This window comes from Triturus cristatus, chromosome 7 (assembly GCF_964204655.1).
Source record: "Triturus cristatus chromosome 7, aTriCri1.1, whole genome shotgun sequence".
In the NCBI taxonomy this organism is placed as follows: Eukaryota; Metazoa; Chordata; class Amphibia; order Caudata; family Salamandridae; genus Triturus; species Triturus cristatus.
In genome coordinates this window covers 1,213,091,976-1,213,108,362 of record NC_140590.1, presented here as the reverse complement: position 1 = coordinate 1,213,108,362, position 16,387 = coordinate 1,213,091,976, and the positions used below count along the sequence as shown (strand labels likewise).

Sequence of the window (16,387 nt, the reverse complement as noted above, 5' to 3'; positions counted from 1 at the left end):
AATATTTACGCTTCAAAAATAGTGTTCACTCGTTTATGTGAATGTACGAATGCTGGAATGGGAAAAACTTTCTGCCAGGAACCCATAAATTGGGGGTCAAAGTGTGGCAATAAAAAGGGAGCGGGGTAATGAAAATCAGTTTGAGACTGGAAATGCGTCTGTACGTCCGCGCTCCTCCCACTCTCGGGGGCATATTATCAAGAATGGCGTTAAAATTATCGCCGCTTTAGCTTTAGTTTCCTGCTGCTAAAGCGGCGATAATTTTAACGCAGTTCTTGATAATATGCCCCTTGGTGTGTTACTTCTGTTTGGTGCTACCAAATTGTAATTAATGCTCTTTTTTTTCACTCGGAGCGCCTCTTGCATTTTCAGTACAGAGCTCTCGCACCATCCTCCCACTGCGCCTCGAAATGCCTATGACTTGTGGAGGATTCTATGGGCAGCATACTTTTAGCCACCATTTCTGCAACTTTTATACTGCACACAGCTCATCCAGTGCTCACTGCACCCTGCCTTGAAGCACCAGGATGCGCAGCATCATGAAAGAGACATGGGCTAATGTGCAGCGCTGCAGACTATGGAACTGCTGGACTTGGTTTTGAGTCCCCGCGCCGACTCTACTACAACCTGTGATTCTAGGCAAATTTCTTAATCTTGTCGTTCCTGAAAAACTCTGATCTTGAGTAATGGAACCTGATGCTCATATAAAGCACTTTAATGCATTTAAACCACATTTGCGCTATGTAATAAAAAAGGTTATGTCAACTCTTCTCATTAGAGATTTTCCATGAGTTTTTAATTTGGAAACAAGGAGAGCTCCTTAAGTGTTCCCTCATCTAGACTGGCAGATCCCCTGCTATTCTTCTGTTGCAGTAACTCTGTCAGTTCATCTGAACCCAGATCTGCTGATCCTCTGCTACTCTAGTACAGACAGTGTCCTGCCAATGCCCACGATCAATGAGCTGTTTTGAAGGCCAGAAGGTAACCTTATGATCCAGCGGGTTACCAGCTAGAGATACTCACAAATCACATACTCACCTGGGCCCAAAACACACATTCACATGAGCTAGTAATTATCACTGGGGTCAATTTGTTGTGCTAATACCTGTAAGGTGAATTTACCCTATAATTTCTTACCAAACCTTTCCGTCCGAATTAACTTTCTCTGGGCAATGGACCTTTTAGTTAACTATTGAAGGCAAAAATTGACATAGGATACATTTCTTCTAAATACCCACAGATTCAGGAGAGATTTAAATGTTTATCTAACTAAATTCATGTGAGCCAAGAACCCAAATACAATTCGTACACCGGTTTCTCCAAGGAAGGAAAATAAGATTTTGATTCAAAAGAATCGTTAAACAACGTTATTACGATGACAGTACCTGAATAGGGAGAAAACAGAGAGAGCAGTACATTGACATACTACACAGAATTATAGTTACCTAGGATGGTGTGGAAACCAACCCCTTGGCCAAGGGGCTGGAATGGGTCCCCTGGGACAGATCAGGTGACAAAGGTTTAGGACAGGATTCAGGGACAGGATAGAGGGTCTCACCCTTCTCTGATACTATCTTCCTCCTCAAATCTTCCGCAATCTTCTTCTATTATGTGCCTCCTCGGTTCTTCCGCTATCTTCTTCTAATTAATTGGCTCAAATTCTAAGTCTGGAAATCAATTCTTCTTCAGCATTTATTCAGCTCTCGGACAGCATCCCTGCCTCTAAGCATTCAGGTCTCGCTGCGCATCACTGACTAACAAAACTACCTCAGTTATACTTTTCTAATGGCATGTACCACCCCTAAATGTTTCCAATTTATGAAACTCCTAATTCTGATTGGATAGGAAAGGGAAGATGATCATCAACCATGCTAAGTTTGAATACATTTCTTTAGTCTATTGTTCAGCGTTCCCGCCCCTTAATTTAATTTTCTAAGCTTTATTTCCCACCCGCATTTCACATCTTTATCAATATAAAGAATACAATTTAAAATCTTCTCATTCATTCACTCAGGATGTACGCTGCTTCCCAGGATGCGATTGTGGCCTTGGCTGAGGTTCAAGATCTTCATCATGGTTCCTGGCGGGTTACGAGTGCGCGTGCGTAGAGTATCACATGTTAGATGGACTGCTCTGAGGCCCAAATACGAACTAAATAGAAAGAGTTAAAGAAACATGTTAGAAATCAAAATAAAATGATTTCACTGTATACCACCTATCTCTACTCTAACCCCATTTACTTATATAAAACGTTCGAATGAAGTGCTAAGGGTTTTAGCAACCCCCTTATGTTTACGCTTTGTTCTCTCATGAGTGATTGTTCATTATTTTTTAGCAAACATATTCTCTTAAATTATTTTCGCAAATTCCCTAAAACTAGTCTGTATGGGGTTACTATTTCTTCCAAGTTCTGTAAGTTTGACAGTGATGAATGCTTGCTGCTGTGCCTGCGACGTGTGAATATTGCTTCCATATTGTACCCGGAGACGTTTTAAGGCATGGACAAAGTGGCCAACTGCCCAGGACCCCACCTTCCAAGGGAGCCCAGGCAAAGTGATCTTTCTCTTGATCTTACTTCTGTGTATTTCTCTAGCTTAACCTTTAATCTATAATTCAATATTGTTAAGCAACATAGGGCTTTAAATAGCAAACAATTGACAATTGACTCCCTCTTTTACTCATATACCTCCTTAGGGAGTGTGAGCAACATTGTGGCCGATGTCCATTCTCCAATCTGTCTTGTGTATGGAAATCATCAGACATTTGGAATATTTCACAGGAAACAAAAGTTTAATGAGCAAGTGAACAGATAAGATCCCTGTGCTTTTAGTGGGCCGGGTCCTTCCAGTGCTCAGCACTGGCAGTTTTAAAAAGCAGGTGCCGAGACGGGTCCCTATCGGGCTCCATGTTTTTGTCCTCCGTTAAAAGGGGGAAAAAATAATCAAATCTGCAGCAGTTCCACATTTCACGGCCTGTGATGTAATTTCAAAGAGACTCGTTATAGTTCTTTCAAAGTCTCATCATTTCAGAATTGAAGCATTTTTAATTTTATATACAATTAAGCCATAGTTGTCGCTTATTTATCTTAAGCAACTAACAGACATTGGCAAAGCCAATAGTCCTGGCTTGTTGTAGGTATAATGTTAATTGTTGTATCACATATCTGGATGCAATGACAGAAACAGCAAAATACCAGTCGGGCGGCACACTATGCTAAGCACAGGTTTATAGCCTGGGTGTTTTTAAGCCACACCCATAATTACATTGGCCATGCCCCTTTGAGAGACCATCCAGGTGTTCCGTCCACTTAAAGCCCTGGCCTTGTCTACTTGATGTTTCGCATTCACATGTTGTTCTTCTTATTGGCTACATATAATTCCTATATCTCTAACCCGCATAGTATTCTTTTCATTGAGATGTAGTGGGTGGGAATGGCCTACTGTGCACAAAGTTATACAGTCGTTTACAGGTGTTGCAGTACAGTCACCAGCCAGAATATATCTCACGATTGTTCGAGAATTCCACCAAAATATGATTTGTTTGTCTGTTCAGTTGATAGGTTCCGTTATCAAAATGTTTACTTAAATTCCTGTTTAACTAGCAACACATTGGTTCCGAGTCGGTTCTCTTTGTCCTTATATCCCCCTTTCTACTTCTTTCTTTCTTTCTTTCTTTCTTATTTTCCATGTCTTCTCTTCATTTAGTCTTTCCTTTATTCCATCTTCCTAGCTGTAAACATTTCTTTATTTCCCCAAATAAAAAGATGACAATCACTCTTTACTTTTTATTTGCCTTTCTTTCATCTGTTTCTTTTTCTTTTCCTTTTATGATTATTTTATTTACTTCTTCTGTTCTTCCTTACTTGCTCCATTGCAGTATAAATAATAATTCTTCCATTGTTTACAGTTATATATTTTAAGCTGTTCCATTACCAAACACTTTTGAAGATTTTTGTATTTGCATTTTCTATCCATGATTTATTTTTCCTTTCTTCCATTCTTTTTCTTTCCATAAAAATTAAGTACAATTGTTTTATTCCTCTAACACCTGCCGCCCTTTCCACCCTTCCAAAATTCCAAAATCTCATTGTTACCTATCTCTCTATCAGTTTTCAATTTAACCTGCTCTTGTTTTCAATTCAAAGGATCAAGAATTCATGAGGAAGTACAAGAAAAACAAGAAGAAGTGAAAAGAGAAGAACTTCAGGGTATTTTTTCTGGTTTATTTTCTTTGACCTGCATCCTTTCCTGTATTCGTTTGCCAATATTTTCATGTTCCTCTTAAAGAGTGATTCCTAATCCTTTGACTTTCATGTCTTCTCTTCATTTAGTCTTTCCTTTATTTTATCTTCCTTGCTGTAAATATTTCTTTATTTCACTAAATAAAGAGACGACATTCACTCTTTACTTTTTTATTTGCCACTCTGACATCTGTTTCTTTTCCTTTTATGATTATATTATTTTCTTCTTTTCTTCCTTTGTTGCTTCATTGCAGTATAAATAATAATTCTTCAATTGTTTACAGTAATGTATATTAAGCTGTTCCATTACCACACAGGTTTGAAGATTTTTGTATTTGTTTTTTCTATCCGTGATTTATTTTTCCTTTCTTTCACTCTTTTTCTTTTCAGAAAAATAAATGACAGTTGTTTTATTCCTCTAACAGCTTCTGCCCTTTCCACCCTTCCAAAATTCCAAGATCTCATTGTTTGCTTTCTATCCATCAGTTTTCAATTTCACCTGCTCTTGTTTTTAATTTAAAGCATCAAGAATTCACGAGGAAATACAAGAAAGACAAGAAGAAGAGAAAAGAGGTATATTTTTCTCGTTTAATTTTCTTTGGCCTGCATCCTTTCCCATATTTGTTTGCCAGTATTTTCGTGTTCCTCTAGATGAAATCCACCCTCCCCAAGTAAGATATAACTGGAAGCATAAATCTGGCCTATGGAATTCTGATGTTTTGAATCTCAAAATAATTGACAAAAAAGCAGATACAAGAATTCATCAAACAAATTCAAAAATGTAATAATTTGCTACAAATAAATCTGAAGTTTACTTTTAATGAACAGGGTGGAACTTTTCTAGATTCAATTGAGTAAACCCATCAGCCAAACTATATTCTGTTTGATGCACTTTCACTGGTCCTAGAAATATACCTGAGTGTTGGACTTGGCCCTTTTTGCAGGGTCATCCCTAAACTTTTTGCCTTTCTCCTTGCCTTTTTTCTGACATGGTGTTGGTGGTTTTAGGACTCTGGGTACTTTAGCACTGCTGTTCTCTGTGTTAAATATGGTAAGATTGGTCTACACCTGTTTGGCCTATTTAATTTACCTGTCAGTCCCTTGTAAAGTGGTATCTCAGATACCCAGGGCCGGTAAATTAAATGCTACTAGTGGGCTTGCAGCGCTGATTGCACCACCCACCTAAGTAGCCTTTCAAACCTATCTCAGGCCTCTGCCATCGCAAGGCCTGTGCGCGCAGTGTACTGCCGCTGTGATGTGGCACCTAAAGTGTGTGCCATGTCCGTGACCCCCCTTTTACTAAATGTCAGTCACTCCTAAGGTAGGCCCTAGCCAGCCCTGTGGGCAGGGTGCATTGTAGGTAAAAGATAGGACATGTACCTTAAGTGTGTGACATGTCCTGATAGTGACAAACAGCCATTTTGGTTTCTCACTACTGTGGGGCTGCCCTCACATAGGAATGCATTGGGAATTCCCTGATAAGTGTTTCAGTGGTAATTCCTGATATGAGAGGCGCAGCGTGGTCAAGTTTGGTATATTTGGAATAGTGATATTAAATGCTGCGCAATGGTGTGCGCAGATTTATTATAACTGTTTTAGAAATACCACTTTTAGAAGTTGGCTTTTCTGTGTGCTATGTGTCTGCCTGCCTGATGTGAATTGCATGTCTGGCTTTTGAGTGACAGGGGCTGGGAGGTGTGTGTGGCTCCAGGAGGGGCAGGGTGAGTCGGCGCTAGGCTGAATGGGACATCTGCGTTTGGAGTATTGGGAGGAGAAGTTTGTGATCCCTGAATAGGATTGTGTCTGCCCTAGTGAAAGCTGGCTCCGCCCACCTGTGATGTGTCTGATGGCCGAGCCCCATCTCCCAAAGAAGGGTGTGAGCACTGTAAACAGAGTGCTCTAGAACCAGTTCTAGCTGGTCCCCTCAAGCCCCTGTGCCAGCGCAGACAAAGGAGAAATAAGTGGTATAAATGTAGGGGCTGTGACCCCATGTGTGTTTTTCTGTGCTTGTGCTGGTCCTGACTTGCTGGGGCTTGCTGCTGTTGGGGCCCAGGAGCAACCGCCATGGGGGCTTACCTCCCTGCTGGAGGGCCCTGTGTGCTGGCCTCCCTGGGCCCAGCTATGCCCCCTGGACCCTGGAGGGCCCTTGCGCCCTGGGAACGCTTTTTCCTTTGACTTTCCATGACTTTTGGAACTTCTAGCGCCTACGTCTTGGAGCCCCGAGGTCTCTATTTCCGCCCACCGCATTGGAGCGGCCCGCTCTCCTGCGGGTCTGCACAGGGACTAGGCACATCTCGCTCCCCTCAGCCTTCCCCACTCACCGGGCTCTCTCCTGGGGGGGGTAAAATCTCCTCTGGACTGGGACATCATGCGTAGGGAGAGCCCCCACTCCTCGGAGTCTCTGTCTCTTCTTCTCGTGTCTGCATACCTCAGGAGAGCCCCCACTCATCGGGGACTCTCACACCTCCTCAGCTCACAGGAGCCCTGCCGACCAGCTGCAGCACCTCTCCTCACTGCCGGGACCTCTCTCCTCCATGCGGTGGGCGGAAATGGAGACCTCGGGGCTCCAAGACGTAGGCAGGCCCCACCCACAGTCAAGCAGTTTGCTTGGATTCTGGGCCGGCCGTACTGCCTTCCCCGGGTCGCAGCGGTGATTCTTGGCAGTTAGAAGCAGGGTGGGCACCCACCTGAATATAAACAATGCGGGGTGGGCACCCGCTGTTAGCGCAGTAACTTTCTTCTTCTGAAACGGGGGACGTTGACGTGCAAACTCATCCTGCTTGCCTTTATCGTCAGGCTGACGAGGTTGCTCACGACCTTGTTGGGCACCCCGACCTTTGCCACGTTCTCCGCCACCGGACTGTGAGGCCGATGTTTCCTGTGAAGAACGAGGAGAACGTTGTTCAGTAACCTGAAATCTATCAGGTGACCTAATACTAGTGCGATCGCGCAAATCATAAGTGCGTTCACCAGCCGCCTGTACTGGAGACGCAGGACGAGACCCCTCTTTCTGTTCTGCTTTCCCTGTTTCTTTGTTTTCCAATTTTGTTTAGGAAAGATTGGACGATCGTCTTTTACAGACAAACTCACCTTAGTTTGCTGTTGTATGTCTGGAATGACAATGGTAGGCTTAATCCCTAAACTACTGCGGCCAATAGTTCTATAAGCTTCCACAATAATTTTAGGCAACTCTCTGGGCTTATCGAGTTCAACAACGTGGGCTAAACCATTAGCCACTTGAAAGTGTACCGCATCTCCCTTGAGGTTACCAAGGATGAGAGAGGCCACTACATCGAACACTCCAACAAGCCTCATTCCCAACTCGACTGCCGCCTCCGGACCATGTTGATCTTGAACACGCTTTATGACGGAGAGAAGCACGGCCATAGATGGGGTGCCGAAGCACTTTGAATAGACCGCTGCAAAAACTTTACCCCAGTTGTCACAATCGGACACCTCCAGGACTAAGTCCTTCTGCAAACTAATAGTGAGGATCACAGGAGTAGAGTGCGGAAATACTGCTTCCAGCTGGTCAAATTTCTCAGCAAGCCAATAAGGCAAATCGTCCTTATTCTGGGGGCGCTTGCCCATTACCGAATTAACCATGACGGGACTAATAACAACCCCGGCCGGGCCAGCTGGCTGTCCTGCAAAAACAGGTGCCCCCACCTGCACGTTGCGTGAAACGTATTGCACTAAAACCCGATATACAGTAATCAGGGCTGTATGGAGGACACGTAACTCATCCACCGCAACATTCAAATAACGAGGATGAGGTGTAAATCCGGCCAGTACCGGCCAAGTGGCCCCTGGAATTGACAAAGGGCCCAATCGAACCGGTGTACCCGTATGGGGAAGGGCGCCATTAAACCAAATGCGATGCTGCCAGGCTGAAATAGGAATCTCCTGCGTCCGATATGCCGTATAATTTGCTGGGATCCACGTGGGAGTGTAGGAGTGAAACATATTATCATCTGCACTCACTGCAGGCATAGTCACCCAAGAGTAAAACAACTCATAGGGATATGATGCATCGGCACTCACCACAAAAATAACAGCCATCCCATCGTCCGGCACCCCAAACTGTGTCAAATGACGTCGCAGAGGTGTCCGGCTTTGCGCTGAAATATCGACCGCCATAAGGACACAGAGAAGAACAACAATGGATATTATAGTAGCACAAGGGTTCAGAAATATAAAAACCTTTTTAATTAACAAGCTTGAGGGAACCTATCGTACAAACAGGTAGGTTAAAACCATCACTCCCGCTATCCGGAAACAAGAGTGAGGGCGTCGTGGACTAATACAAGCACTACTAAGGCGTTTCAAATCAGAAGACCAAAAGTTAGGTGCGCCATGTTGCAGGGAAACCAGAACCTCAGTGAATTGCGGTGTCCCAAATTCACCTCAGTACCCAGAACCCCTATCCGACCAGCATCAGTGTCTCATTCGCTCTTCATACCATATTGAAGCTACCAATGATTAGACAACCCAGAACATGTGACTTAGAGTACTCTCAGGAATGGTGGGAATCAGAAATACCTGTTCGTTATTATTCTCATATCAGTCCACAACAAGAGTAATCTGAAACACAGTAAAGTTTAAAATGTTTATTTTTATAAACTACGTGTCCTAAGATGCAGTACTTTGGCTAACATAAGCAGACACATGATTAAAATTAAAACCATCAGCATTGTTACAATACCATAGAAAATGAAGGGAGAAATCATATTACAAATGATAGTGGAATACAACCACCCTCCCTTCGCTAGTGAGCTAGTATTATTATACTAATACAAGGTCTCTAGGTTTGAATGGAGAACCCCATACCGTAAAGATCAGCTTAGGTGAATCACATCACAGGATCAGCTTTGCTCTTCGCCTGGAAAAGTTCTTCTCCAGAATGTGTGTCTAATGCATGCAAACTGCAATATTAAAGGCTCTCGACTTTCAGATATTTGCAGCTGTGTGCGCGTTATGGCTAGAGCGTGGGCCGATCAACCTGAACTCAAAAACATACATTGCTTGGTGGCTCAGACTGTTTCTGCACACAATGTTCAGACCAAGGTCGCAGTGCACGTCTAGGGATGTGAACAACAGACAGTTCTCATGTGAAGAAAAGGCGTGCAAGCAGTGTCCAAATAATAACATCTATCTGCAGTGTCATGTGCAAAAGCAGCAAAAGTGGAAAGATGGCGTTTCTAAAATCTAAGACGCTCATGCTAACATAGCAATGTATGTATCTAAAACGCTGACTCCACTACAGGCGCTAGATGCACTCCAGAAACAAGTGGACCTCTCTAAATCTTGGCAAAGTTATTCAAATTCAAAGAGACCATTTCGAAAGCAACCTGAGTTAAAGACTATATAGGACATGATGGATATGATTGTTCCACATTCCTGGATGTCACCTCAGTTACTCTTCTCCAATACCAGCAGAGGTGGCCACTGACAGACCACTTGAAACAGAATAAAATCTGATATAGGTGGCTTTTCCCTTTTAGTATCACTTTGAAGATTGAAAACACTCCAGGTAAATCTCAATGAACTTATACTAACCCCACAAAGGACTCTTTCAGGTGGGCACCTCAGATCCAACATGCCGTCCCAACAAAAATAACTGCCAGGCAGTGTTATCAGATTTTGTAGTGCCCATGCTCCCACGGAGATCCTCGCGTTCAGCTCCGTTTGCATCCTCATACATTGCAAGTGAAAAAGTTGTCCCCAATGGATGTGGAGACCCTGATGATTAGCTATCTGCCTCTAGTGCACCATGAGACTACTTTACCTTTGTTCCCATTTGTTTTATCTTATTTGGTATTGTTGGAGAAAGTTGGCGGGTGTAAGACAGAGGGAAGATGTTGTACCGTTCGATATTTCATCGAGAGACACTCTAACACTGTTCATAGATGGAAGGAGTGATTGAATAGGGGGAGCTGGCCGGGTAGACCTAAATAAGCTCACCATCATACAGATCCTGTCCTTAAATGTAAAGGGACTCAATGCGCTCACTAAACATACTAAGATTTGGCAATTCACTGAAAGGGAACATTGCAACATAATGGCTTACAAGAAACACACCTGAAACGACTGGGGAAAATGAAGTTTACACACAAACAATACCCCCTGGTGTTCTGCTCCTCTAGTTAATCTAAACATAATGGAGTGGTACTTGTCATAGATAAGAATCTACCTTTTGTTAAGCTTGATAGTAAGAAGGACCAAGATGGCAGATATTTACTTGTCAAGGGCATTCTGCAGCAAACATAAAAAAAGAAATATGCCTCGAAGGATTGTTTTTGTACAGGAAGGTATCTCTCCTTGCACAAAAACAATCCTTCCCCTAATTCAGGCACCCCTGCACTATGATGCTATGATGCCTGTTTTGATGCTAGGCAGCACACAGTGCACAAGCGCAGGTATAGAGCAGAAGTGCACCATATCTCAGTAGATTTGGTGCATTTTTGTTCTCTCCCTTTCACGCAGCACAGCTCGACAGGTTGCCTTGCTGCACTGTGTTGCGCGAAAGAATAGTGAATCTGGCCTCATATGTGAAAATGTCCTCAGAGCCCTCAAGTGACTAGCACAAGCCATCATAGAGGTCAAATACACTGGTCTTCAAAAAGAAGCAGAGATATAAACAATGAGCTAATCATGAAGTCACATCTAAGTCATCTTCTTTAAGGCATTAAGATATTTTGGGGCCCATGTCACCAAAAGAGGCACATCAACCTTGAGTTGAATGTCCTGACTTCAGTTCCATTCTTTCATTCTCAAGCACAATGGGATTAATCTTGGGCGCCAAAGATACATATTTGGTCATACATAATTTTACTGGCAGAAAACAGGTTTAAACATTTAGGCTGATCCTATCACTTCAAAAACCATTGCCAAATGCAAATGAAACAAGAACAAATTTTGTTTTGAAGAGGAAATTAAACCAACTCTTGCCACCTCAGAAAGATGCTTAAAAGAGAACATTTTAAGACAGGATAACTCTTGTTGTTTACAAACGGGCATGCAAAGGACCATAACTACATTATCCTCTTTGCACTTATCCACCAGATACACAGCATCATGACACCATACAACAGGGATAGGAAATCATAGCTGAGATCAGGATGACATGGAAAGGGTAGATAAGGATTACAGAGCAAGCTCACTGGAAATGGGATTTAGGTGTATTCTGACCCAATAAAGCTACCCACTCCTGATGAAGTTACCACACACAATAAACTCAACCAGATGGACAGGAACATATATGGAGTATGTACTAGGAGATGGAAATATATGGCACATTGATCTTGATGGAAACATTTCTCACTCCTCTGAGGCACACCCAGTGCCTTTCAACAGGGGCATAGGGAACCCCCCACTTAAGCAACTTAAGCAGGGGCTGCCACTGGGCACCATTGACTTGTGAAATGTGTCCCACTTAAAATTAATTTGTTGTTGATGGGCCTCCTATGTCTACAGATTTGACGACAAAGTGCTCATAAACATTGGGGGCTCCTTATTAGCACCCTGCCTCTTGTGAGGCCCCACATTCCACACTGCCTCTCTGCATCCCTGCACCTCATTTAATTTAGAAGTGTTAATTAAAACACAAGTTTCATGTTTTCCTTTACACTGCAGGTGCTTTGTCAGCTCTCTGCCTCATCTCCAGGCCCCTTGATGACAGGAGGAGGGAGTGGAAAGGGCTGAGGTAACATCCAGCTATGGAGTGTTGTTTCAAAATACAGCACTCTAGCTGAATGTCTGGATTGAGCATATCTGAGGAGCATAGTTCAACTACAGTCCCCTCACATAGATACAATTCAGTTTATTTAGTAAACATACTGTGCATGCCTCAGTCAGCACAGTATATCTGCTCAATGAAAAGCCTCACAGAGCAGCAGGGGCAGGATCCTAGCTTCCTATAGAGCTATGGTTCGAGTCCTATCAAGAAAATTGGAGAGAGAATCAGATGGGTCTTTCTATTTTCAAACCTGCCATTGCTGTCCTGTCTGGTGACTCGTTGGGAATCATGACTTACTGGTTCCAATGTCCAGCGCCAGATAACTGCTCTGCTGCCGCTATGGAGCCTCAGAGTTTATGTATGCATGTAATTGTGAGTTTGTTTGTGATTGAGTGTAAGTATGTGTGTGAGTGTATTTAAAGTGTCAATGAGAGTGAACGTGAGTGAGAATCTCAGGTTGAGAGTATGTCGAAAAGTGAAAGTTAGTACGAGTGAGTGAGTGAAGGAGAGTGAGTGTGTTAGAAAGAGTGAGGGGTTGAAGATTGTAAGAGGGAGTAGAAGTGAGTCAGGGGTGTAGCTATCAAAGTTGCAACATGTACTAGAGTAAGTAAATGAGAAACTGTGTGCTAGAAACTGGAGTCTCAAATTGGCAGAGGTATGCACCTTTGTTCAAGTAGGGACCTTTCCTTCTAGTGAGGGTAAGGAGATTACACACTTTAGATAACCCCTGCTCATCCCCTTGGCAGCTTGGCGCGAGCAGACAGGCTTATCTCAAAGGCAATTTATTGTACAAAAAACACAGTAACACAGTGAAAACACCACAAATGGACACCACTCCAGTCCAAACCAGTCCTGTTCTCTCTGGGGCAGCATGACCACAGGGGGTGGAGCCAGCTTTATGCAAGGGAGACACAGCCTATGCAGGAGCAAGCAACACTCCCCCCATACTCCCAATGCAGCCCAGGTCTACTCACCCCAGCTATGAGTCACCCAGGCAAGGCAAGGCACACCTCAACCCCCCTTGTGACTGTCTAGATTGGATATACATCCCCAGCTCCTGTCACTCCAAAACCAGACGCTGAATACACAACCAGTCAGAGGCACACAGAATGGTAAAGCAAGATAATGCACACTTTCTAAAAGTGGCATTTTCAAACACACAATTTAAAAACCTCCTTTACTAAAAGGTGCAACAAAAATTTCTGAGTTCAGAGAGCCAAAGTCCATCCGTCTATCTTGTCCCTAATGGAAGTTACAGAAGTAAAAAAGGTTTACAGTGCAGCCCCAATTATAGCCTATGGGACAGGCAGCCTTTCAACAGTGAAAATCGAAATACATAGTATTTCACTATGAGGCCATATCACATACACCAGTACATGTCCTATCTTTCACATACACTGCACCAACATTGAGTGAGTCAGTTTGAGTGAGAATGGGTAAGTGAGAGAGTGTGAATCAGAGTGAGGGAGTGAGAAGAGAGTAAATGTGAGAGGCAGTGAGTATGAGTGAGGCAAATGTTGGAAAAAATGGTATGAACTCCTGGCAGGTATTAGGCCCTATCACTTTCAAAGATCACCAGTCACCATGGCTCATAAATACCAAGTTAGACAATACATGACAGAGAGGTGTGGAAGGTGACCAGACATGCACATCAAAGGAAAGAGAGAAATAAAAAGGATGCAATTACTAAAACGGGGGACAACATATAGGGCGAAATAGCAAAAGTAAGCATGTGAGAGTAGTAAGAAAGAAAAAGTAATGCTGAGAGACGAAAGATAGGTAAATAGAAAGGGGAAACAATGATTGGGAGGAAAAAGGAAGGAAGAAGAAAAGGAAAATGAAAAGTAAGGAAGGAAGAAAACGTGAAAGGTAAGATTTAAGGGTGGAAAATTGGATAGATGGAATGGTGAAAGGATGGATGAATGAGCAGAAGGAATGATAGGTTACAGGGAGAACAAGTGGGATGTTGAGGAATGGACAGATGGGAAAAGTGAAAGGATGGATAAGTGGAAGAATAGATAGATGGATATGTGGACATATTGATGAGCAGATATGTGAAATTATGAATGTATATTTGAGTGGATGGACGATGTGAGTAGAGATATGGTTTAGGTGGGGTGTATTTTAACTTGCTGGCAACTTCATTGCCATTCAGAAACTTTACAAGATGCTGAAATCCAACAAAGAGATTGTCACAGAGGCTGCAACGGTGGCCCTGTCATGCTCAAAAAAATGCAAAAATAGAAATATAATGATTAACAATACCCAATAAGCACAATGATGTATGCAGAGCAAGATTCAGAGTTGCCATAATTTCCATAAAGTGGGCTGAAATAAGGCTCCATGATTAGCTGCCTGCCACATATGAAAAGTAAGTGGTGAGATGTAGAGGAAAGAACATTTCCAAATGTACATATATTTGCATTGATCACACGGTTGTTATGGCAAGCAACATCAGTTGTAGGAGCCATGATGTTGTTGCAGTCAATCATTGTTATAGTGACCACTGAGCTGAAGTACTCATGCACAGGAGGTTCCTTTACTCTGTATCACTGGTTTATTCCTCTATCTTGTAGTTTGTTCAATTCTCTTCTCTTTTAATACTTTACACTTCTGTTTTGGCAATTTCTCCCCATATCCGTGCTCCGCATACATTCCCTGCTCTCCATTGTCACACCATGTGGTAACGTTGTCTTCTGTATGTTGTCACTTTCAATGACTAGGAGCTCCTGGGAAAGTAAAGGAGAGTGAAGAAGAAATAAAGAATGAAGGTATGGTTTATTGTTCATAGACCTGCATATATTCCCCAGGGTTTGTATTGACTATGTGCAGATGTGCAGAGTGCTACATGTTATTTATTGCCATTAGTGAGTGTGGTGAGCCACCATGATTCACTAGCAGTGGAGCATCGTGTGGGACATTGTGCCCTCCCCTCTCTCAACAATAATAATACATGTCATTGCAGTCTGTGCATTTGCTTGTATGGTGCTGCTGTGCGGTTCTTTCAACTGCAATAGTTATAAACAGATACATACAACCATATCCAGAGCACAAGGGGTTAAACCCGTGCTGTTAGATAGATTCACAATAACAAAGCTATATTAGTATGACTTCAGTTATGTTTTTTCTCTGCATTGATTCTAGAATGGAGTCAATGAAACAATAGAATTGTTGTCTCAAGTCAATTAAGCAGTACAATGGCAATTACAGGGAATTTGAGCTTTGCACTGTATTAATAAATGAGTGAACGTGTGTTTAGTAGTATACTTGTTGCAGATAAGGTTAGTTAGCCTCCATTATTGTCACCGGCATGTCATAAACACATGTATGCTAACGTTTGTTACTCTGACAATTTCCCTAAACCTTGCTTACTCAGTTTCCATATTTTTTTTATTTATTTCATGTTTGTCTTTCACTTTGTTTAATTTTCATTTGTCATAATATGCAATATCACTGTGATGTTTATTTAAAAGTAATGGAGAGTAAGAATTCACGATGATGTACTGTTGAGAATAAGCACCCCTCTTGATCATAGGCATGTGCTGTTCTCTCTCTCCTTGAACTTTATTCACTTATTTAATACCAAACAAAAAGTGCAAGCTGAAGGCAAGGGTTTCCATATTTAATCTGGACTATACCCACTGTTAGTTTCTCAGATTTGTTGCTTATAGATGAAAACAGCCTGGGGCCACCAGAGATAACATATTAAAAAGTAGGAATTAGTATAATGTATGTTATTGTATGTAAGAAGTGAATGCATGTATTGAGAAGGAATGTGTAAAATTGAATTTGCGACACATTTGAATGTATGAAGTATAGAATGCTTTTTCTGCATAATTTGAAATATGAAAATACTATGAGCTTGCAGTGGCGTCACTAGGGTTGGTGTCACCCGGTGTGGGTAACTCATGGTGTCACCCCCTCACGACTTACCGCATGGACCTCCTCCGCTCCGAGTCCGCCAGTGGACACAGTTGGCAAATAACGGGACCATACAGAATCCTTAGTAACGTTAGTAAATGTAGGTCCTAGATTTACAAAATGTGCCTGTTAACAGTGAGATAATGACTCATTAATCAGGTTGTACAGTGGGCTACCTGCTAGTCAACAGTTTATTGGAATTTATAATATCATAGGTATGGTACTTTGTACTGGTGTGGTGTTCCCACTATCCAGCAACACCATATATCAGTGGTCGAAGTGGAGGGAAAAAAGTAGGGGAACTGTGGGCGGAGAGTCAGAGGGCGGGAATAACCCAAGGATTGGATCAGTGGGCGGAGCCAGAAGTGTGGCCAGAATGCGCAAACATCCCATTTTTTTGTATTTGTTTGGTTTCACAGCCCAATTTTATCAACACAATGGATACACATGATTATTTAAGGTTATAACGAGTTATTGACAGTAAAATG

General features: G+C 42.5%; 1 protein-coding gene across 3 annotated transcripts in view; it reads left to right on the top strand.

Annotated features, from left to right (window-relative positions):
- The window catches only part of LOC146811632 (up-regulator of cell proliferation-like), a 221,284-nt gene that overhangs the window by 108,022 nt on the left and 96,875 nt on the right, over positions 1-16,387 (top strand). For all 3 annotated transcript variants that reach the window (XM_085618607.1, XM_085618606.1, XM_085618605.1), the window contains exons 4-6: positions 4,145-4,207; positions 4,763-4,813; positions 14,702-14,749. In XM_085618607.1, coding sequence (XP_085474733.1) covers positions 4,145-4,207; positions 4,763-4,813; positions 14,702-14,749 — 162 coding nt within the window. The remainder of the gene's footprint in view (positions 1-4,144; positions 4,208-4,762; positions 4,814-14,701; positions 14,750-16,387) is intronic.